The following is a 23,784-nucleotide window of genomic DNA, read 5'->3' as shown; positions in this document are numbered from 1 at the left end:
GAAGAAAACATAAAATAAATGGCCGGGTCTAAAGAAATCCATAGTACCTGTGGACGGATTCTTATGGATTCCTGACCCACCAGCTGCATAGATCTCCAGAATTTGGTGGTTTGAGTAGCTACGGGTTTTAGGTCAGGGGGTGTGTTTCTACACCAAAACCTTCCCTCCGCCGCCGCCTCCCCGTCTTTCACGCCCCCTGGATCTACTCCCCCACCCCCACCCCAACTCCCGACTCCCCAGCCTCTCCCCCGAAAGCCGCTCCGACTCCTCCCCCACCTCCCACTCCCCCACTCCCTCGACTCCCCTCACCTCCACCACCCGCCCCCCACAGTCCCGGCCACGCCTCGTGATGAAATACGTGTACGTACACATACAGCTTTTGCTATAAATTCTTCCCGAGCCACGCCCAGTCTCAATGCTGCCCACCAATCGGAGCGCGCTTCCCGAAAGACGCATTGAACACAATGGTCGCGTGGTGGGGCTCTAAATCTCGCGCAGGCGCATTAGGTCGTGGTAGCTATGCGGGTGCTTGTGGGTGAGGGAGGGCAGAAAGGGAGAGTGGGGGGCGGGTTTACGGAAAGATTGAGCCAGAGATTGAGGGCTGGGTGGCCTCCGAAGGAGGGCACTCTCTCGTGCACAGGCTGCCTGGCCCTGGCCTCCTAGCCCGAGAAGCCGAATCTCCCTGGTCCCTGTGACCTGTGTCACCTGTGCATCGCGGGGAGGGAGCGAGAGAGAAGTTTGGGGTCAGAAGAGGGGCCACATGCGGGGACGGAAGGCGCCCCCCGGGAGAATAAACACCTCGTATTTTCCGATCAGGTGGCGGGACGGGCTTCATTGGGACAGCCCTAACCCAACTTCTGAAAGCCAGAGGCCACGAAGTGACACTGGTCTCCCGAAAGCCCGGGCCAGATCGGATTACGTGGGTATGTCAATGCTCTGGAAGCTGGCGGGGGGAGGCCTGGTTTGGCCACGCAGGGCCGGGCGGGCACTGTGTGCTTTCTCTGACAGGATGAGCTCGCTGCGTCGGGGCTGCCCCGCTGCGATGCCGCTGTCAACCTGGCCGGAGAGAACATCCTCAACCCTCTCCGAAGGTCAGTCCGGGCCCTAAAACCGATACCCTTCAGCGCAGAGGCAGGCGAGGAAACGACTCTGGTGAGACCCTCTGAGATGTGAAGAATGGAGCTGCCAGGTCGAGAACTAAATCTATATCCCGCGTTACTTATCCCTCCCCCCTCTTCCATGCCCACCCTCCCTTCGACCCACACCGCCAGTTGACTTTCGTCCTCACTCATAACTCAGGATGCCCAAAAAAACGATACGCTTTTTCCCTCTACAGGAGAGATGGCCCATTTCTCTAAGCCACAATGCAGGGTTTTACTAGAAATGGATAGGGACAGGTCCCCGGGAAAGAGAAGGGATATATGCATGTATATATTTAGTGGCTTATTTCCCGTTTCTCCTGCAGGTGGAATGAAGTCTTCCAAAAAGAGGTTCTCCGCAGCCGCTTGGAGACCACCCACATACTGGCTAGAGCCATCACCAAGGCGGCACAACCCCCCCAGGCCTGGGTGTTAGTTACAGGTGTAGGTATGCCCCAAATCACCAATCCCTTACATTAGCCAGGGGAAGGGAGTACACAGTGAGGGAGCACCTGGAGCCCTTCTAGCTATACATGTACAGAGTGCTGGTCTTCTTCTTAGGCCCTTGATCCATGCATGTTTCTCCTGACCTTTAGGTACTTTCACTGAGAAACAGGGACCCTCAGAGAAAGAGAGGGGAGTGGCACTGCTCCCAGTGCCAGGAAAAATCCCCAATCCCAACTCCTTTGCTTCTCACAACACAATTCTTTAGGAACAGAATTTCTGATTCTTGTATTTCACCTTTGGGACTAAATAATTGCAAACAATTTTGGCACATACACCAGCCACTGAGTGTTTTACACATTACACCATTTAATCTCACAAGAATTCTATGAGGTAGGTACTGTTATTCCCATTTTAAAAATGCAAAAATTCTGCACAGAGAGGTTATGGTAAAGCTGAGATTAAAACTCAGTCTGCCCACACTTTTATTCTTAACCACTATACTGTAGCAGCCTCTCAGCTTAGCCCTGAAGGTAAAGATAAGAGTTACTCCAGGGCAGTAACAGGTCAGCTCATGGAGAAGCTCAAGAGGAAAATATCTGCAGCTGTCTTCCTATAGGGAGATCCCAAGAGCCAAGGAGGCTTAGGCCAAGGGGGAGCCTTGACTACAAAGGACCTGGCAGGACCTAGGACAATGAAGGCAAACAAGTGCTGTCCCACCCACAGCTTACTACCAGCCCAGCCTGACTGCTGAGTATGACGAGGACAGCCCAGGAGGAGATTTTGACTTTTTCTCCAACCTCGTAACCAAATGGGAAGCTGCAGCCAGGCTTCCTGGAGATTCTACACGCCAGGTGGTGGTGCGCTCTGGTGAGAACCAGGGACCTGTATATCAGTCAGGATTGGAACATTTTCTCTGAGCTGGGTGAGTGGGGTGATAAAGGGATCTGAGCTTAGAGTGAGGATACCACTACTTCTGGCCAACCTGCAGATGGGAGGATTGGAAGTCCTGAGGAGAACCATACCCCTCATCTGCTACAGCTAAGCCAGCATGGGGAAAGAGCAAGGAATGGGAAATGGGGAGGAAGAGTGGGGCTGCCCGGAGACTGAGGGGCCTCCCTGTACCATCCTTCTTGCCTGCTCTAGGGGTTGTGCTCGGCCGTGGGGGCGGTGCCATTGGTCACATGCTATTGCCTTTCCGCCTGGGCCTGGGGGGCCCCATCGGCTCAGGCCACCAGTTCTTCCCCTGGATTCACATCGGGGACCTGGCAGGAATCCTGGCCCATGCCCTTGAAGCAAGCCACGTGCAGGGGGTCCTGAACGGAGTGGCTCCAGCCTCCACCACTACAAATGCTGAGTTTGCTCAGGCCTTGGGCACAGCCCTGGGCCGTCCAGCCTTCATCCCTCTCCCCAGCACCATTGTGCAAGCTATCTTTGGGCGAGAACGTGCCATCATGCTGCTGGAGGGCCAGAAAGTAGTCCCACGGCGGACACTGGCCACTGGCTATCAGTATTCTTTTCCAGAGCTGGGGGCCGCCTTGAAGGAAGTCGTAGCCTAAGTGGGGAGGCTCATGGCAGGGCCCAAGGCCTGTCCCTCAACAGAGACTTCCAGTTAGCGACTGAATAGGCTCAGGTTCTCCTCGACTTAAGACCTGAAAGCATCTGGTTCTTCCTCTCCGTCCTTTCTCTCTTGTTCTGTTGGTCCACCTATTTAACTGAGAGACTGTCCAGTTTCAAGGATGCAGTCTCTGCAAATCCTTTTAAAGTCCTCTTCAACTCCTTGTAAAAGAATTTCCAAGTTGGGTTTCCCTACAGGTCCCATTCCTTCCCCATTTCTCCTTTTTGCTGTATAGTGAATGCTCTACAGTTTAGGCAATAAAGATAAATTATCTCTCTAGCTTCGGCTCATCTCTTTGGCCTCCATTCTCCTGGAATTTATTTCAAGTTATGACACCCTAGCTGACTCTTTCCCCTATGTGGGGTTTTGAAAGCTATAATGGGTAACATCTTCCTTCTTGGTCCTTCCATTTCCAAAAGAGCTGGTAACAAATTTGGGGCATGAGGTTATGATAAAGGTAAAGACTAGAAGATGAGAAATGATCGGTTCCCAGTGTGTTCTGTGGTCAGCCTGCATACTTGTTCACACAGTGCCATTAGGATGCCAGCAGACATGAGGCCCAAGTCGAGGACAGCCTTCAGTCGTTCACGGGATGGCAGTGAGTTAATACAGCAGTCACACGCTGGTCCCAGTTCATCACGTTGTAGGACAAAGCCAACATTCCGGTCTGAAAGAAGCTTAGGACTTGCCTCTCATCTGATTGAGGCCACTTCAGTCAACCAAGGTCCCCAGCACAGAGACAGAAGATACCTCTGGCCTACTGCACACCCACCATCACTGAAAGTGAAAGGGGCAAGGAACATATCAAAAACTACAAACTCAACCCTATTAGGAAAAAAAAGTCCCAAGTGTTCATCTAAGACCCTTTTCTTTTATCTACCCTGGTATCTGCCACAACTTGACCAGCAGTTTCCCTAGCCCCTAAATCAGGCATATTAACCATTCTGTTTTCTTCCGAGGGGACTCTGAGTCACTGTCACCTCTCTGACTAGCCTTTCTTGAACACATCTGCCCCCAGCCCAAGTCAATAGGGTCTAGTGGTATATACATCACCAACAGGGAGGAGGGCGTGAAGACACTGGGAAGGGCCCCTCTCCATCAGCACTCAGCTCCCCCCGTTGCTGGAATGAGGAGTTGAAGTGGCGGTACACACAGACACAGCGTGCTGCTCAGGGAGCAGCAGCCAGAGCCTGGAAAGGATCATTACAGGGACTTCTGCAGGCCCAGACAGCACAGAACCCCATGCCACCTGTCCCCCTTCTTTATCTGGTCTTGGACTCTGGGTTGACTGGCCCTGTATTATTCCTGGGGGAGTGACCAGCATAAGGCAGAAGTGCACGCTGGGGGCGACACTAAAGGAAGGACTACTAATAATGTCCCCAGAGGGAATGCGCTACCTTGGAGGTAGACAGTTCCCAGGCACGGGAGGACTTCAGGCAGATAAAGGACAATGACCTGCAGGAATCAGGGTGGAATGTCCTGATGGGACAGCAGCTGGTCTGATTCTTCTGTTTCCATTTTCCAGCTAAGTGGTTTGTCTAGATACAATCTCTAACCCCATCCGCATACACACACACACAAAGTAAAAGTGGGCCTCGCTTTATGCAACATACGTGAACTGTAGAGAAAATGCAAGGGTCTGATCACATTGACATTGTCACTGCAGAACATGGCTTCATTGGTTTGGTGAATGGGCAACACCTCAGCAAGTGCATGGAACCAGGGACTTTCGGACACATTCGTTAATCTGTAAACTTGAATACAACAGGAGAGCTGCCATTTTGAGGAACCCTGAGAGTATTTTGGTAATGCAAACAGTCACCCCTTACTGTTTTGTAAATGTGGATTTGGGGGTTGCCCAAAAGGGATGCAGCCATTATAGGGCACATCAGAATGAGGGTGCAGTGTTAAAATTGAGGGCACATGCCCTGGGGACAGAGGACCCTCAGTTCTGAGCGAGGTTTTGGTTCAGAAGCCTGTACAGCCACAAACACACCTGAGACTTGGTCCAAGTACCATTCCTCCAAGGAGCCCTCCTCCATGTTCTCACGTCTCTTCCCAACAGGTATTTTTACGTCTGATTTATAGGCAGAAGTAAAGGCCACGCTGCTCCAACAAGGTCACAGACAGGCACTGCTGAGACCAGAAGCCAAGTTTCCTTCTGCCTTCCCCACCAGCTCCCTGCTGGTCCCCCTGTGACCCAGACCCCTAGCCTTTCCAGGGCCCAGCATTCCCTCCAAGGTTCCCAGGAGCCCAGCCAAGCCTGGGAACCATCCAGAGCAGCAGCCAGGGAGAGGAAAGGCTCAGCTTCCTTGCCATCGTTCTTCATTCCCCTCCCGCCCACCCTAGCCTCCATCCCCAGCTCAGCTTCAAGAAGCCAGCAGTCCCAATCTCCAGGACCTACCCTCTTCAGCAGCCCTCACTCCCTACAGAAACCCTGTGCTATGGCAAGGTTGAGAAGTTAGGGCTGAGGAGAACCTCTTGAGAGCTGGCTGAGGTCCTGACTCAAGGGGAGATCAGGTCACTTTATGGACCTGTCCCCAAAGTGCACTAGGCAGGAGCATTCCCCACATTCAAATGCTCTTCCTCAGTGCTTCCCTAACCCAGTGCACTAACTTAAAGTGGGTCTCGGTCAGGGTCTGAGCAGCACAGGGACCCTCGAAGGGGCTGAGCTGAGTGAGGCTGGAGCTGACAGGGTGGCAGCCACTCAGGCAGGTGACGCTCAAAAGTTGAGACTGAGCAGGGCCTCCGAAAGCTGGTTGATGTCCCGGCAGTAAGGCTCCCGCTGCAAGATGAAGTCCACCTTGTGATCCTGGCCCCAAAACACCTCCAGCAGCTGGCGCCGGAGCCGCTCCGTCTCCCGGGTCTTCCGAATGCCACCACTGCCTTTTTCCTCCTCTTCTCTCCCCTGCTGCTGATTACCGTGTTCTGCGAAGCCCCTGGAAGGATGCTGAGCCTTAGAAGACCCTTGTGCCCTAGGAAGAAGCAGAGAGAACAGAAGAGCTGATGCGCATCCTGGGGAGAAGTTAGAGCTCCATGGGCCTCCCAGCGCAACACTGCCCTTAATCACCCTATTCCTGGCTCTGAAGTTCCCCAAGCTGACCACTGAGGGGCAGTGTCAACACAATTACGATCTATTCTAGTCTAATAAACTAATCACTTCATTGTCCAACAGAGGGCGTGCTAAATACAAGTGGCTATAAGTAAAAACAACCATGTTCCAAATAATTCCAGCAAACACACTGATAAGGGGAAACAGGAAGCAGAAGCTTCCTCCCGCCCAGCCTTGAAGGGTCTGTGTCAGGATTCCCAGTGAAACAGTTAAAGGTCAAGCACAAGGCAACCTAAACCACTACAGAATTAAGGTAGCCCTGATTGAGGCCACACTTCCCGCCAAGTCTCCAGGTCTGCAAGGCCCGTGTGCAGAGGGGGCCAGGGCTGGGGGCTACCTAGGGGACTCTGAGGCATTACCTGACTGGCTTCTTCAGGAACTCATCCAGCATGGGGCCATTTCGCCCCAACGGGTCATCAGGGACCATGAAGAGGTTTCCCACAAAGGTGAAGGGCAGCAGGCTGGACAGGGACAGAGAATGCATGGTCACAAAGGGGCCCCTGCACACCTCCCAGACAGCTGAGACCAACTCCACCAGAAGCTGTCAGCTCCCATCCTTCCAACCAACACCAAGCCCCTTCCCAGAATCCTCACCCGGCGCAGGACATAACTGGTTTTAGAGGAAGATCTGAGTCCAAGCCCTTTTCTCAGGGGAAGCCCCCTCACCGCTCTCTGATAATTGCCATCCACTTCTCGGACTCCTCTGCCAGGTCCCGGAACTGGTCATTGGAGACTATGATCCCATCAGTCTCTTCAGCCAACTTCACCATGAACCTGTCTCAAAAACCAAAGCAACATCCGGGATTCTCCAAAGCCCCAACCCCAAAAAGTGCTATCAACTCCCACGACCCACTTCTGGTGATGGAGATTTGCTCCCCCTACACCCCCCACCTTGACCCAGGCAGCAGGAGACTGACTGGATACAGGTGCCATGGGTTAGAGAGGAAACAGACAAATCCAACGTGGAATCCAAAGACCATTCCCACCACTCACCACAATCCTCCACTTATCACTTTAGGCGTGGTTGGCAAGACAGTAAGATCTGGCCCTGGCTCTGTCTTCTTCCACCCTACTCCAACAATCAGTCACAAAACCATCATGTATTTCCTCTGAAAAGTATTCCACTCTGCCTCCTTCCTTTCCATTCCCACCATTACCACCTTAGCTATTCGGACACTGCAAATGAGACACTGCATAGCCTCCTGATAAAGAGGTCCCCCACCTCCTGCCATTTACCACCCTCCCCCAAGAGACCATGCCCTTCCCCTACACAACTCTTCCACTCTTGCCCTTTCTCTACTGAATAAAGTCCACATGCCCAGGCCTGGCAGTGAAGCCTCTCTAGCACCCAGCTCCAGCCACCGTTATGGCCTTCTTCCTCCTGGTATTCCCAAAGCTACTCTCAACTAGTGCCAAAATCAATGATCACATTACATCTTGTTCCCCAAACATGCCCTGTGCTCTCTTCCATGTTTCTCAAACTATTCCCTCCATCTGGAAGGTGCTTCCCAAACCTCACTAATGAACAGAATCACCAGGGGAGATTTAAAAAAGAGATGCCTCGGCCCAATTTGAGTCATCCTGATTCCATGAAAACTGGGGTAGGACTCATAAAGAGGTATGTGGGGATCCTTTTTAACAGGTTTAGAAACCATGAGATCCAGCCCATCCCATGTCCCCGTCTCAACAAAACTCACAAATCCCGCCCTCCCCACAAAATCCCAGCCGGAAGGGGGTTCCCTTTCCTCCAAGTTCCTGTAGTGTTTGATTTATAGTTTCTTTTGGCTCTTTCAAGTCAAATTCCCAGCATTCCCGCCTCCCTCTGCAGGCCACCCACCTAGCACTAAGTGGGCAGTCAGTGTGTGAAAGGCAGTGTGGTACAGAGGGGACTAGTAATCAGGACTGGCTGTGACAGATGTCTGGTTCAGAGTTTCTGGGAAACAAATTAAGGAGATGACATACAATTGCATATGGAATCCTATGATATAGAAAAGGTATTATCAGGTTAAGCACATGTGACCATTATCACGACACATCACACGTTGCTCAGCAGCATTCATTCAGCAGGCCTATGCCGTCCACCGTGTATTTGTTCACTGTAACTAGGCATAATTCCAAACTCATATTGTGCTGTCTTCCTACCAAGACCTATACAACTACACAGACACGTGCCTTCAAAACTCATTACAACTGACTCGATCTTCAGTTTCAGTTCTGTGTCAATGCTGGTGTGGAAAGAATGTTCCATATCTTGGATAATCTGTGAAATCCAGACATAAAACAACAGCATCGGGAGAAAGTGAACTACCTTTTTGTAGGATACCATTTACTTGTTACGGAAAAAAAGTTAAGTATTTGAAAAGACAAAATATATCATCGGTATGGTGTGGAAACCAGTTTTTTTATTTAAAACTGAAAATCCTAGAGAATAAAGAACTTGTAGTTGTAAAACTTTTTAATTGCTTAGCTTTTAAAATCTGCCCATTTCCCACACCGTGTGTGTACCCTGAGGGGATGTGCCCTGTGTTTTTCATTTAAACTATCTCGCAGCTTTAAGTTCTCATTTTCGTCACTTGGTAGCCTTTGCCAAGAGAATTAACCACTCCTACCCTCTGGTCCATTTCTGTACCATAGAGATAAGACCCTCTGCCACACTTGATTGGGTCCATGAATAGTTAGGGAATATCACCGTACTCTTGCCTAGCACCTTGAATGAGGCAAGCACATACCTTACCTTCTTTTCATATTCACAAGGAACATGAATAAATGGTAGAGGGTCCTGAGACAAGAGGTTAATTCACTAAGAGATTAGTCCATAGTCAGAGTCAATGAGTAATGCCACTTGGCGCTCCAATTCAGATCTTCAAATTCTAAATCCAGTGATCCCTCTATTATACCATGTTTTATTTATATTTTGATTTATGTTACTATGCATGGATTGTGTTTCTTCACTTGATTTATTTTGAACATTTACTCTGGTTTTTCCAAGATGTTGGGGGATTTCTCTACGTGTTTGGAAATTGAGGTTGTGAGAAGGCATTTGTCAGCTATTCATGTCATCAGCTTTTCCATCTTGCCATTAAACCAGTATTTTCTAGACAGTAAGGTACTATATACAAAGCATCTAGTTTGATAAATGAAAGATGAAGGATGAATGGGCAAACACATCTGTCCACCATCCATCTTATCTCACCTGTGGAGCAGGTTTACCTAACCAGTCATGGGCACACAGAGAATAACTGGCCCTTTGCCCGGCTACCCAGGTTTAGAGAGTGCAAAGGGTCATGAGTTTCTGTCTCTCCCTCGATCTCCCACTGGGCTCCTTGAATATCAAGCCTGGGACCAGGAGAGAAATAAGTACCTGTCATCATAGGAGGAGATCCTCTTGCCATCCATGACTCGGGAAGGAGTGAGGGAGAGCAGGCTGAGGGAGTAGAGTTTCTGCAGGAAGTGACCCTCTAGAGAAACAGAGGGGCACAACACAGTTATCCTCACGGTGGAGGCAGGGCCTCTCCCAGGACACAAAAGACCAGGCACAAACTCACCTCTGACCTTGGCATCCTTACTGAAGCGCCACTGAGGCACAAAGACGGTTATGTCCCGGTGGCCACGGTCCCAGAAGTACTGCACAGCAATGGCGATGCCCCGACTGGAGAAGTAATGCTGGAGGCCGTGCCTGCAGTGGGAAGGGGTCGACACGCTGGGGCCCCAGAGCAGGAGGGCCTGGCAGCCTAGATGCAGTGCTTGCCCCTCAGCACAAGGCCCCAACGTGAATACAACTGCCCGTCTCCCCTGTCCCCAGGACTCGCAGCCCCACTGGGTACTCACACCATGGCTACGTTGCTGCCATCAATGACAATATGGCGGAGATCTGGCTGGCCAGGTACATTGGCAAGGCACAGGGTGAAAGGATCCTGCAGGGCCTCCTGGAAACGCTGAGTGCCAGTCACCAAGTTGCCCCCCCGGGTGCCTCGTTTCCATGGAGACCCCCGACCTCGAGCCACCACCTGCTGCTTGTCTGCCCTGTCTCCTCGGTCTCCACAGTGCCACGGGGGTTCAGGTGCAGGTGGGGGGCTAGGCACTCTAGGAGGTGAGGCCTCCCCATTGTGGAGCCGCTGGAGGAGAGAGGCTCCCCGGGTCTGTGCTGCCCTCTGACAGGGGCCCTGGGCACCAGAAGACTCACCCTGGACACAGAACCTTCCACTTTCCTGAGGCACCCCCTGCTTTCCCAAGGTTTTCCCCTTCAGGAGGCCTGCCTGCCTTGTCTCTCCTTCCCCTGACTGTGACCTAAAGGCCACTTCTCTTTCCCAGGCCTCTTCCCCAGGCAGCTCCTTCCACCCCAAATCCATCTCCCTGGGACCACCCTGCTTCCCTCCTTCCTTCTCCATAGCATGTCTCTCTCCCCTTGACTCCTGCCACCCCATAGGTCCAGTGTCCAGGGACTCCCTGCCTTCACTCAGGGGAGCTCCAACTCCCTGGTACTGAGCACCCAGCAGACCTGGGCTCCCTCCCTCCCAAGAGGGAAGTGCTTGGGGCCCCTGCCCCCTGGATGCTTCCTGCACGAGGCTCAGCAGTTCCTCCTGGATAGCCAGGGGCAGCTGCAGCAGGGCTTCTCTGTGGGCATCCTCCCGGGGCTGCAACAGGGCACAGAAGTCTCTCAGCACTCCAGCACACTGAGAGGCTCCAGGGGATGGCCCTGGCCGAAAGTCCCAGCTCAGCTGCTTCACCAGCTCCTCCACTCGGCTCTGAGCCATGACGAAGGCCTCGGTCAGGCCACTGACCATGAGCGAGCCGGGTTCCCTAGGTACCAGGTGGGCTGACGTGCTCCAGACCAGGCAATCAAGGAAGAAGCCCTGGGCCCCCAAAAAGATGCAGTGTAGTTTGGGTGGGTAGTGGATTTCATCCTGTAGCTCCGGGCTACAGAGACCCTTCAGGTACTCCTGGGGGGAAAGAGGGGAAGGTAGGAAAAAAAGAGACTGCTGGAATCTTAAGTGGTCCAGTAGCCCCTGCGGGCTCATTGCTCTCCCCTGAGCTCCAGGATGCCTGGGCAGAGCAATGGAGCCCCACAGATCCTGACAAAGGTGGGGGTTAAAAAGGGATCAAGAATCTCACTTTTTTCTCTTTCCAGCTGACAGCCTGTGGCTAGTATTTCCATGTAGAACTCGACTCACTTTAAGATACAATTATAATTAATTGGTTACAAGACTGTCTCTCTAAATATTTACATGTGTATGTGTGTTATATATTTCCATCATAATGATCACCATTGCTAACTTTTACTGAACTCATGCTTTATCTCATTCATGCTTTACCTCATAAGCCTCATGAAGTAGACACTATTATTCACGTTTTATAGGTAAGAAAATTGAGACTCAGGTCACAGGGCTGGTAGGTAGTGGGGCTGTACTGGAACCCAGGCCTGGCCTCCCACCCTCCAGTGAATTCCTTGCTGGGGCCTTCTTGCCCAGCCGGATTGTCTCTGCTTTCCCAAAGAGCACAACCTGATTTGAATTGAATCACCTGTCTGTTCAAGTCCTGGCAGAAGCTGGGTCATCACAGCAGAAAGGAAACCAAAACTCCAAATACAAAGTTGGAAAGTCTCTCAAAGCTCAGGACTACAGACTGAGGTTGCCAGTAAGACAAGCCAGTAGTGGAGATCCCCCCCAGGCCCTCCTCTCCCCAGCCTCTGAGTGGAGGAGGCATTGTTCCCGGAAGGGTCAGGGAGGGGCTTTCACCTTGGCTCTGCTGGCATTCTCCTTGGGGCCCTCCAGCTGCAGCCAGATGTGAGGGTTCTCCGGACAGTCCTTCGGGAGGACGCTCATCCCTACGCGGAAGATGCGCTCCACGTGGGGCTGCTGCCGCTGCACCTTATCCTCGGCCTCCGCAGACACGGCAAAACGGTCAGGGGACGCGGAGCCAGCCCCCCAGGTAGGCATGGCTGTGTGGCCACCCAGCCCTGGAAGTAGGAAAGGCAGGTCAGAGTCTCGCCGACCCCTCAACCCAAATCTTGGTCTCCAGGCCAACACCAGCTATCAACAGGTCGCATCTAGTTGCCGATCTAGTAAACACCCCAGGAGATTTCGGGCCATCTTTGGGGTAGGAAGAGAATGTCAGATTAAAGGGACACAGGCCTTCCCTGAAGAGGAAGTCGTGGGTAAACAAGACTCTCTCTGGGATGGGCGTCTGGCCTTTGGAAAAGGATGACCACAGCCCTGAGCAGGAAGCGGGGTGGGGGGCTCCAGCTCGCTCTGGGGCCATTAGAAGTGGAAGGATGACGAAAGATCCCTCTTCTAGGGGGAATCTGCAATCACCGGGTCCAAGACGGCCTCTTAAAGATGGATCCTCACCAGGGTTTGAACTGGGCTGTCCTCTGGGATCCCTCGTCTGCCATTTCCAAGGTTCTAGCCACTCTCACCCCTCCCCCTCCCTCTGCAGCCATCCCCGCGGTCGCGCCAAGCGCCCCACCCACGGCCTAGGGGTCGAACCGAGCCCCGCCCCCGGCGGCGCTCAGCACTGCGGCCTTCGGCTCCCGCGGCCCGGGCGCGCATACCCGCCTCGGCCGCCCGTTGTGGCCTCTCCTGCCGGTGCCTCTAGGTGCCCGCCGGCCCCAGCTTCGCCCGCGCCCCCGGCCCAGGGGAGAAAGGCGGGGGGCTCGAATCGGGGCGGGCCTTCCCGGATTTCTCACCCAACGGGGACCTCTCTTCTCCACATCTCGAACTGTTTTTTGAGTCACTTCCTGGCCCGGGGCGGAGTCAGCCCGGCCCCTCCCGGGACTGGGCCTGCACCGGGGCCCCGCGCGCGCCCACCCCCGCCCCGCCCCTCCGGGCTCCTCCGAGCTCCGGGCCTCGGCCCCGCCCACTTGCCCTCAGGTCTCTGGGTCCCCTACGTCTTCTCCAGGTTCCTCTGGGTTCCCGCTGGTTCTCCGCAATTCTCAGGAAAGAGGAATCACTCTGAGAGTTGGAGGTGAAGACAGCCTTAAAGCGACTAATGCAGTCCCTTCGGATGAAATTATGGAAGCCCAAAGAGGGAAAGAGACTGGCCCAGAGTCACAAGATAGTGACACTGTTGGCTCAAGCACTTTTCACCAAAACAATTCTGGGGGAAAATACAAGGGCACTCCTTTCTAGCGATGGAAAAGATGCCACTGAGTGCTGTGGACCTGTGAGGGATTTTGAAGAGGGAAGGAATGAGGTGGAGGAAGGGGGCTGTAGGAGCTGTCTCTTGCACATCTGCACACTCACACACACACACATCCACGTTCTCTGTGGTTCCAGTTCCAGCCTTCAATGCTCTCTGGAGAAGCTGCCCTGGGGTTCTGGCTGCAGCCCTCCTGTCTGACTGCTTCATCCCTCCTTTCCCTCCCAGAGCCCAACTGCTGTCATTTTGTGCCCTGCCAAGGAGGAGGGAACAGCAGTGACAGCAGGAGAGGCATGACAGAGTTGTGGGGCACAGAGAGGTATGGAGAGGGAGATTCTGCGACCAGGTGACAGACCCAGAGAGAAGGCGGAGAAGCAGAGTGGAGGTGTTGAGAGTCTGGGGGGAGTGGAAAGTGAAAGGAGCAGAAAAGGAGGCAGAAGACAGGAAGTCTTGTGGGTCACAGAGCCCCTCAGCCATGCTGGTAGCAAAGCAACATTGGCTACAAGGTCTCGCACCCATCACTGGGCTGCCCTTGGCCCTGATGCTTCTGGCCCTGGGGACTGGATGGGCCCAGGAGGGGGCAGAGCCTGTCCTCCTAGAGGGCGAGTGCCTGGTGGTCTGTGAGCCCGGCAGAGCTGCTGCAGGGGGCCCTGGAGGAGCTGCTCTGGGAGAAGCGCCCCCTGGAAGAGTGGCATTTGCTGCGATAAGAAGCCACCACCATGAGCCAGCAGGGGAGATCATCAACGGCACCAGTGGGGCCATCTACTTTGACCAGGTAACCCCTTACCCTGCCCGGACCTAGAATCAACTGTCCAAGCGCACTCTGCTGTTAAGGAAACAGCCCCCTGCTGTGGCCAGTTGCCCCTCAACCCCACTGCCCATCTTCTTCCCCTTCACTCTTGCCCATACCCCTCCTTGCCCTTTCTCACCAATTTTTTTTTTTTTTTTTTTTTGAATCATGCATTCCTCCTTTTGGCAGCTACTTGCCATCCCTTCTTTTCGTTACTCACCGCCCCATCCCTCAACCCAGTGGTTTCCCTGAGCCCCAGGTGACCCTAGCCCACTCAGCAGTGTCTCCTCCTAGGTCTTGGTGAATGAGGGCGGTGGCTTTGATCGGCCCTCAGGCTCCTTCGTGGCCCCTGTCCGGGGTGTCTACAGCTTCCGGTTCCACGTGGTGAAGGTGTACAACCGCCAAACTGTCCAGGTGACCTGAGCGCTGGGCCCTGTCCTTGACCCTGTCCCGGCTTGGGAGGAGGGAGGAATAAGCAGAGCCCAGCAGACTCCTGGACAGACCCTCCATTGACCTGTGTCCTGGGGAACCAGGAGCAAGGGCGGAAAGGGCTTACCTAGCAGAGAGTGGAGGACCTGCACTGGCCACCCCTCAGCCCTCCCAGGAGAGAGCACTGAGCCCCAGGTTCCAGAGTATTCCTCTGGGGCTGGGGCAAAGAGGGGGAGCCCTCAGAAAAATGGGGTTCTAGGACGAAGGCTGGGGAGAGATGCTAACTGGGCTCCCTCCCCAGGTGAGCCTCATGCTGAACACATGGCCTGTCATCTCAGCCTTTGCCAACGACCCTGATGTGACCCGGGAGGCAGCCACCAGCTCTGTACTACTGCCCCTGGACCCTGGGGACCGGGTGTCCCTGCGCCTACGTCGGGGGAACTTGCTGGGTGGCTGGAAATACTCAAGCTTCTCTGGCTTCCTCATCTTCCCACTCTGAGGGCTCCAGGACAAGACTCTAGCCCCTGACCTCTGTCCTCTTCCCTCTCCTGCCCCAGAAGAAGCATCTTTGGGACAGGAGAGAGGCTCCCTCTGGCTGCCTGTATTCCACCTCCTTGCATGGGACCCTGTGCCAAACACCCAAGGTGATGAGTAGAGCTGTGGTGTCTCAGGACCTCTTACCCACCCACCCCCCCACACACACACTCACACACACACAAATGCCCTCACAGCCTGCCATGGCGTCTCTTTGTGTCTACAGCCCTAGGATCAGGGCAGGGTTTGGCAGATAGAGAGGCCTGAGCTACTTTGCAGACTCTGCTCCCCTTGCCCCACCCCTCCCCCAGCTTCTTGCTCAGAGCTACTTGGGGGCAGGTGGCACAGGTGAGCCTAACAGGCCACCACAGAGGCCCAGATGGACCAGCCTCGGCATACCCAGCAGGCTCCTTCCTGTGAGGAGTGCCAGCATCATGGAACTCTGCCAGCATAGTCAGGAGCTGAGCCAGCACCATATGGGCTAGGGCAGGAGGCTCAGCCACCAGCAGAAGTGTGGGGAGAGCCACAGAGCAGCCCAAAGCCTAGGGCTGGTAGGGCAGGAAGAAACATGTGCCTAGCCTGAAAACACATTTTTTATGTACACTGGGGCAGCCAGCAGGCAGTGAACCTGGGTGTTCATCTGTACCAGGTCCCAAATGGACTCTGGCCCTCACATCCCCACCTGACACATGGGTTGTGTATGTATGTTTGCTCTGGCTGGCAGTGAGTGTACAGTGCTCCCTTGGGCAACTGCAGGTGGGGGTAAAAGGTCATATGTGGGCAAGTGTAGATCTCCAGGCATGGCACATATCAATGACCATAGCCACTTCCTGAAACTCCACCTTTGTAGTCTGAATTTCAATCACTTCACATCCTGACCACCACCTCCTTCCTCCCAGCTGTCAGTTAATCTTCACTGTACCTGTTCTAGACTATCCTATAACCTCTCTTCTTTCTTCTGATCTGTCCTATGTTATCCTCCTTATTAAACTTCCTATTACCTTGGATTCCATGATACATCCCTTCACCCACTCTCCTGCCAGTATTATAAACTCTCTTACCTTGCTGTCCCATTCGCCCAGCATGGATGACTCTATCAATAAAGTAACTAGGGAATGATGGTTGATGAGACACTCTAGGATCACTAAAGATAAAAGATGCCATTACAATTTGAATCGGTCACAGGATACAAGCTGATATGTTGTAGAGAAAATAAATGTAAAACTATGTTAGAGTCAAATAAAAAAGGATTTACTAATGTTTGAATTAAATAGGAAATACCAATGTGAATTTGTGGTTTTCAAAAAGAAATCTTTGTCACTAAAATGTAGCATAGAAACAACATTAGGAAAAATCTAATATGCATTCTTAGCACCTGGATCTTTGCCTCAAATATTATTCACTTTAAAAGGACTCAGGGTTCCTTGGAAAATAGCTCCATATCTTAAATAACTCTAGGCCTGGAACACGTTGATGACAAAAAGCAAGGGTACTTTTTCAAATGTATAGGGTAGAGCTGAAAAAGCAAAGGAACCAGTTTTAAAATGTTTCCACCTGACATTCTGTGACAATTTGGTAATCAAAAGGAAAACAATACAATTAATTGGAACAAGGTGAATTTTTAAAAATTATGACTAATGATACTCCAAAACGAAAAAGTCACTATAAAGTGTGCAAAAAGATAGTTAACATACTGAGTGAAGAAGATTAAATATAATAGGATATTTTTAGTTAATTTTGATAAGTAGAAGAGTGTAAACATAGTAGGTATTTTAAGTATTCATAAGGTGCATTTACTTTTCTTTATCTGTATACGAGTAAGTAGGGAGGGGTGGATATGGAAAGCTGTGAGTAATTCCAGAAAAGGTTGGAACTGTCCCAAGAATGAAAGAGACTGATTGGCACCATCTGCGCGTATATTACAAATAAGAAGAAAGAAAACCCAACAGTGTGTTACAAGATGATGAATTAGTCAAATGTCCTAAAGATAACTGCTCACTGCTCAAACGTCATCCTTATTCTCTTGGGAAAGGGAGCCTCTATATTATCCTACTAATTATAATGAGATTATAGGAAAGGCAGTATAACCCAAAATAATAATGCCTTAAGCAAGATAGATTATTTCTGTCTCACACAGAAGAATCTGCAACTAAAGGGTCCAGAGATGGATGGCAGTTCTTTTGGGTTCCTAGACCAAATTCCAATGTGTGGGGGGAAGGAAAGGTTGCTTCTCATTACAACACCAAGCAATTCTCGGACACCAGTGGAATGTCCAAGAATTCCACTTAATTCAACACAATTCAGACATTATTGACCTGGATCCTGCATCAGATTGCACAGGTTAAGGGATCAGTCCCACGAGACTTTAGACTCCAGCCAGAAGCACAGGCTGTTAACTGCACTTCTGACCAACCACCCATAGATTGGAGGGTCCAATGACCCCTCCTTGGCAGCTCAATTTAGACACAAGTCTAAAATCCACGTTGTGCTTCTGATCGACTGGCTAGATTCCAGATTCCAGTGTTAAACAAAAATATTTTAACTTCCATGACTGAAACTCTTTTCGAAAGAAAGGGTTTATTAGGCTATTGCTAGCAAAAAAGAAGACACGTGTTGGGGCATGGAATCTAAACCATCAGCATCATGGCTACGTAGAAAAGATAACATGTCCAATGTCCAGCAGTTTTGCAAGTATTTGTATATATCAAGTAAGGGGAAGAAAGGTGTAGGTCATTCTGAAAGAATTTGCATTAGCTACAGATAAAGGTGCTGGGTGAAGGTGAAGCAGGGCTAGTTCTGGGAGGGGCACAGCAGAGTCCATAAAGCTCAATGACAAATAAGAAACGGAGACTCATGGGGTTCCACAGCATCCAGCTATTCTCTCTTTTGAATAATCACAGAAATAGTCAGCTAGAAATTAATCCTAAATTCCAACAAATACACAGGAATGTGAGCAGTCTTTTGTCACAGCTGGTCCACTACTATCAACAGGCTAAGTGTTCTGTCTCTTTCTCTCACTCTCTGGTTGCTGTAGTGTTCATTTAGGACATCTCAGAATTTTTTCTCTTGTCACCAGTGACCCCCTCCTTGGGTTCAATTAATTTGCTAGAGAGTCTCACAGAACTTAGAGAAACATGTTACTAGATTACTGGTTTATTACAAAAGGATGATTCAGGAACAGCCAGATGGAAGAAATGCATAGAGCCGATGTGGGCAAAGGGCTTGGCGCTTCCATGCCCTCTGTAGGATCCACTCTTCCAGCACCTGCAAGTGCTCACCAACCTGGAAGCTTTCTGAACCCTGTCCTGAATTTTTACGAAGGCTTCATTTCATAGGCGTGATTAATTCAATCACGGGCCATAGGCAATTGAGTCAACCTCAGTAGTCCCACTCCCCTTCCCAGAAATGGAGGTGGGGGGCGGGGGGCAGTGGGAATGAAAGTTCCAACCCTCTAATCATATGGTTGTCTCCATTGGCAACCAGCCCCCATCCTTATGTGCTTTCCAAAAGTCACCTCACTAAATAACAAAAGGTACCTTCTTCATTCTTAGCACTTAGGAAACGCTAAGGTTTTCAGGAGCTATGAACCAAGGATTGTGTGGAAAAAGACCAAATGTATATATGAGAAATGGTCATCTGAATGACCAAATATATATTTCTTATAAATCACAATATTGCAGCAATTTTGTGATCATCACAGCCCAGTTTCCCTTCTTGCTGCTCCACCATCTGTAGTACACGAGCATCACCTCCTGACAAGATGGCTCCTTGAGCTCAACCATTATATCGCCTTACAGCCCCCAGGAAGGAAGGAGTAAGGAAGAAAGGGCACACCACTTTCCTCTAAAGAGGCTTTCTGAAAGGCGCCCCTAACATTTCTGACTGCATCTCACTGGCTGGAATTTAGTCACGCGTGACCACACCAGGCCAGAGAGAAACAGTAGGAAATAGAGTTTTTATTGCAGGCAGCCAGGCCCAGCTAAAAGTCAGGAGTATTGTAATAAGGAAGAAGAGGAGGTTTGACACTGGGAAAAACAACTAGAAGTTTTTTTAAATGCAAATGAGCGAGATGAATTTGTAAATAATGTTAATAAAGTTATTGTATTTGTTTTCTATTACCATGTAACAAATGGCATAAAGCTTAGTAACGACTTAAGACAACACCCATGTGTTATCTCAGTTTCTGTAGGTCAGAAGTCCAGCAGGGCATAAGGAGATTCTCTGCTCAGAGTTTCAAAAGGTCAAAAGCAAGGTGTAGGCAGGACTACCTTCCTTACTGAAGTGGCAGAATCCACTTCCAAGCTCATTCAGAATTCATTTCCTTATGGTTGAAGGGAAACAGAGTTTGCCACCCCAAAATATGCCTTTTTGGGATATTGATTATTTTAGGCTAATTAATTTCAAGAAACAGCACACCTGGGAGAAGCTCTGAAAACCGGGTAAAAGTTACCCTCTGTAAAGAACATTTACATTTGTTAAGAGAAATCTGTAAGGGTGTTTCCCTCACTGTACCAGGCCTGCGTTCACTGTCAGTGGAGAAGACCCTGGACTGAAACCTGCATGATTACCTTCCCCTTGTTTACTGTGCTTTTCCTGTTCACCTCCCATAACTGACTCTCCATCACCAACATCTTTGTCTTTAACCGAAGGTGATATTGAAGGTGATGGCTTCCATCACTTTGACGAGTTACTCAGTGTTCCTGGGTCTCTCCCATTGTAACAAGAGGTATATATGTAATTAAATTTTGATTTGTTTTTCTCCTGCTAATCTGTCTTATGTTAATGTGATTATTAGTCCAGCCAGAAGAACTGAGGTAAAGGATAATTTTTCTTCCCTGACATGGTTGTAGGACTGAGGTCCCTGGTCCCATCCATCTCTGAGCCAACAACATCAGGCCAAGTCTTTCTCACACTTTGAATCTCTCTGACCTACCCTTCTGCCACATGTCTCTGACTTCAGAGGAAAAAGTTCTCAGATTTTAAGAGATCATGTGATTAAATTGGGCCCACCCAAATAATCCAGGATAATCTATTTCAAAGCCCATTACCTTAATTACATATTAAAAAGTCCCTTTTGCCATGAAATATAACATTCAGAGGTTCCAGGGGTTTGGTATGGACATCTCTGGGACATCTATGTATCATACTTATTAAACTTAAAGATGACATTATTTAAAGAAAAGGCATCCAGTTAAAATACACTAAATTCATGGGAATGGTGTGGGCTTGAAAATGTCCCATGATATACAAGATAAACACTGGCTCAGGTTTTAATCATCTTAAAAGGTAAACCAGTTCCCAGGTCCCAACAAACACTTCATTAATTGAGAATCCAAAACTTGGTCTACACTGAAATAATGTTCTTTTGGATATCCAAATTCAAAACTTGGTCTGAACTGAGAGTATCCGTCTTTCAGATATACAAACCAATTTTTAGAGTGGGTTTAAGTGATACTATGGTAAATTTTATAACCCTTGTAAGATATGTGTGCTTTACCAAAATATTTGATGCTTTTAGAGAAGTTGACATAATACTGATGATTCTATTGACATAAGGAAGAGGCTTTAAGTTTGCAATCAATGTTTAAAATAATGTGACTTATAAAATGTATAGACTTTGATTTGTTGGTTATATAAATAGTGTTTAAAAACTGAGACAGTTTTTGCTTAAATAGGATTTTTTATGAAGTAAGTAGATTAAACAATAAATAAAGCACAGATGGTGGCTAGTGTTCCTCTCCAGGTACAAAAACTCCTCCAACTTTAAGGATCCTAAAAATAGAATCCAACTGTCCTGCCTTCCTTACACCCATGCCCTGGCAGCTGATTACTACAGGGAAAATTCCCCAGCTTCACAGTGAAGGATTCACTGTAAACCTAAATCCATGGTCTGTAGCCACCCCTGGCCTCAACCCTCCAAGCAATTCTTCTGTGGCTTCCTTTGTCAGCTTCTTTCCTCATCCTCCCCCAGAATCCAACTGAAGCCTTCATTTCTCTCCTTAAACCTTTTACCAACTCTGCCCCCACTGTCAGCAACAGATGCCTTACCTTCTACTTCACTGAAAAAGCAGAAACACCAGGCAGGAACCCTTCCCACCATCACATCTAGAAACTCACCGTCCTCCTCATCTTGGCTTCTTCCGATCTGGCTCAGTAGAAAACGCGTCCCTTCTCTTGTCAAGGCAGCGATCTTCAGCCTCAAGCCATGGATCCCGTCTCTTCCAAGCATAACCTTTTCTTTTCCTTTCTTCTCTCCTCTATATTTTTCTCCCTCTCTACTTACTCCTTCCCTTCAGCAGTTAAATAGACTCTAGTCTCTTAAACCTAAAAGAGAATAAAATGGATGTGGAAATGGTTGTAGATATATATATACATCTTCAGCTCAATATGCCCCTCCAGGTAATGGGCATCATTCCCCTCTTTTGAGCCAAATATCTATGCTCATCAGTTGCTCACCTTTTAAGTAACTATGGCCTGCACTGCTCCACCTACATTGCGCTCAGCTGGTCACTCACAACTTCTGTGTCACTAGAGTCAACAGACACTTCCTCGTCCTTCTGTTACTTAGACTCTCCCTAACGTTTGTCCCTGTTGGCCATACCTCCTTCTAGAAGCACTCTCTGCTCCGATATCCCTGACTGTGTACTCTGTGGGCTTTCCCTCCACTTCTCTGCCCATGCCCCAGTTTCTTTTTCAGGCTCTTCTACCTCTGCCCATTTCTTAAATATTGGTTTTCCTTAAGGTCCTGCCCCAGGATTCCTTCTGTGTGGCACACTCTCAAAACACGGTTTCCATCCATGGGCTGACAACTTCCTCATTTTTTTATCTCTATCCAGAATCTCCCTCCTAAATCTCAGGCTCGTACATTGGATTTCCCACCTTGAAGTCAACCTGCTAAAATTGACCTCTTTCCTCCCTAAATTTAATCTCCCTCCCTTATTCTCTGTGGCTGCATAGGGAGCCTTCCTGTTGCCCCAACCAAACACCAGCTCTATCCTCAATTCTTCCCTCTCCCATAACCCCCATATCCAATTACTCACATCCACAGATCCCATCCATTGTTTTCCACCCACCCTGGCTCAAACTACCGGTATCAATCTCTCAGATGGAATTCTACAAAAGCTTCCTCAGCTGGCCCCGTGGCCTCCACTTTTGCCTCCCTTAGTCTATTATCTAAATTGGGGTTGTCATGATCATCTAAATGAACTTCACTGCCTACAGCTCTTTAGGGGAACCCCAGAGGGAAGAGGGTCTCAGAATGAAATCCATATTTCTTAACATGGTTTTGAGATCCTTTGCAATTCAGCTGCAGAAGATCTCCCCGCTTCAGTTTTCACCATCTACAGGAATGTGGGAAACTATAAAATAGTACCATTTATTAGCTGAGGGAAAATGGCACTTCTTGGGAAAAAAAAGGTATGGCATTTGAGTCAAAACTAACCAGGGCCAAGGGAATCATTCGTGGACTCAACAGAGGTCAATTAGGACCTGTTTTAGTTTATGAATCATCTTAATGTGGGCCAAACTAAAATGGAGAAATCTTAACTGACACTATATATTAATAAAAGATGGAGAGGCCATAGATTAAGGGACGGGGGAAGTAACAGTGGGAACAAAGTTAACATACTTGCCTGAGAGGCAGTGAGCATAGTGGTTTAGGCAGTGGGCACAGGAACCTCTCACTTAATAGCTGCACATGACTGTGAGTGAGTTACTTCACTTCTCTGTACCTCATTTGCTTCATCTATAAAATGGAGAGAATAATTGTAGCTGCCCCAACAGGGTTGGAAAACACTGAGAACAGCACCTGGCACAGAGCAAGTACTCAGTATGTGTAAGTTACTGTTACCATATGAGTTAGGAAACAGTAAAAAGTTGTTCACGTCCCAAGGATTCTTGGACAATCTTTACAAAGCAGACAAGATTTTTGTTTTGTTTTATTGTGGCCATTTACCTATTATAATGTTCTTTCTTTGAGGTGTGTTCACTTGTATCAGTGAATACAAGACTTAGTAAATGGTTGCTAGGAAAACAAGGTATAGCAAGGCTTAGGGGTTCCTAATCTCACCAGATAGTTTATGTACATTTTAACGTGGGAACTGATACGATGCAGGACATTCTTTATCTTATAGTGTGCTTATGTCATGGGACTGTCTGCATCCCAGCGACTTGGTAATTTCTGTTAGAGACTTCGGGAAATGCACCTGTCATTGCCCCCAAGGATAAGGGAAAATCATGATAGATATAAACATGAGAAGCAATGTCTACTAGTCTACAGTGCCATGGCACTCAGCTGTGGACAAACCTTTTTTATTCACTCCTTCAAAAATAGGAGGAATCTCCCCGGTCTTTGCTCAGACCTTGTAAATTGTTCAAAAGTGAAGAAGAGAAATCTCACCATTAGAGGGCTCAGAGGCTAATCTGGGTAAAATCTGATTATTGCTTAAAGTTTTCTGAGTAAAACTAAAGAGATTTTGCTGGGCCACCTTTCTGATCAGTCTTCCACTTGGGATTTCTGAACCCTTCACTCACTGACCTAGGGCATGTATGTTATTCTTGGTGAAGGGGATCAGGGAAGACC

At 49.5% G+C, this 23,784-nt stretch overlaps 3 protein-coding genes and 1 long non-coding RNA gene across 13 annotated transcripts in view; 2 read left to right on the top strand and 2 right to left on the bottom strand.

Annotated features, from left to right (window-relative positions):
- The window catches only part of LOC141570610 (uncharacterized), a 43,053-nt gene extending 42,582 nt beyond the window's left edge, over positions 1-471 (bottom strand). For both annotated transcript variants that reach the window (XR_012494809.1, XR_012494808.1), the window contains exon 1: positions 369-471. This is a non-coding gene — a long non-coding RNA (uncharacterized LOC141570610). The remainder of the gene's footprint in view (positions 1-368) is intronic.
- SDR39U1 (short chain dehydrogenase/reductase family 39U member 1) lies at positions 450-3,480 on the top strand. Of its 3 annotated transcripts, none has more exons than XM_019714398.2 (6): positions 450-507; positions 817-923; positions 1,009-1,091; positions 1,466-1,587; positions 2,310-2,453; positions 2,730-3,480. In XM_019714398.2, the coding sequence occupies exons 1-6, from the start codon at positions 465-467 to the stop codon at positions 3,140-3,142; spliced, it is 912 nt and encodes a 303-aa protein (XP_019569957.1). In that variant the 5' UTR covers positions 450-464; the 3' UTR covers positions 3,143-3,480. The 3 variants fall into 3 exon arrangements, with proteins under 3 accessions (XP_019569957.1, XP_074184188.1, XP_019569958.1); XM_074328087.1 differs by having other exon boundaries at positions 450-525; XM_019714399.2 differs by having other exon boundaries at positions 492-535.
- Positions 3,481-4,784: 1,304 nt separating this feature from the next.
- On the bottom strand, positions 4,785-13,171 carry KHNYN (KH and NYN domain containing). Of its 7 annotated transcripts, none has more exons than XM_019714396.2 (8): positions 12,999-13,152; positions 12,049-12,269; positions 10,142-11,253; positions 9,859-9,989; positions 9,675-9,771; positions 6,980-7,087; positions 6,673-6,774; positions 4,785-6,176 (listed from the first exon to the last, which is right to left on the bottom strand). In XM_019714396.2, the coding sequence occupies exons 2-8, from the start codon at positions 12,247-12,249 to the stop codon at positions 5,924-5,926; spliced, it is 2,004 nt and encodes a 667-aa protein (XP_019569955.1). In that variant the 5' UTR covers positions 12,250-12,269; positions 12,999-13,152; the 3' UTR covers positions 4,785-5,923. The 7 variants fall into 7 exon arrangements, 6 of the variants coding, with proteins under 6 accessions (XP_019569955.1, XP_019569952.1, XP_019569954.1 ...); XM_019714393.2 differs by having other exon boundaries at positions 12,864-13,149; XM_019714395.2 differs by lacking the exon at positions 12,999-13,152 and adding an exon at positions 12,661-12,740.
- On the top strand, positions 12,103-19,971 carry CBLN3 (cerebellin 3 precursor). The gene is made up of 5 exons (XM_019714402.2): positions 12,103-12,241; positions 12,608-12,711; positions 13,211-14,225; positions 14,535-14,654; positions 14,971-19,971. The coding sequence occupies exons 3-5, from the start codon at positions 13,926-13,928 to the stop codon at positions 15,166-15,168; spliced, it is 618 nt and encodes a 205-aa protein (XP_019569961.2). The 5' UTR covers positions 12,103-12,241; positions 12,608-12,711; positions 13,211-13,925; the 3' UTR covers positions 15,169-19,971.
- The last annotated feature ends 3,813 nt before the right edge of the window (positions 19,972-23,784 follow it).

The sequence above is a fragment of the Rhinolophus sinicus genome, linkage group LG03 (genome assembly GCF_036562045.2).
Source record: "Rhinolophus sinicus isolate RSC01 linkage group LG03, ASM3656204v1, whole genome shotgun sequence".
In the NCBI taxonomy this organism is placed as follows: Eukaryota; Metazoa; Chordata; class Mammalia; order Chiroptera; family Rhinolophidae; genus Rhinolophus; species Rhinolophus sinicus.
Note: the sequence above shows the minus strand (reverse complement) of the source record. Positions and strands in the feature narration are given on the sequence as shown.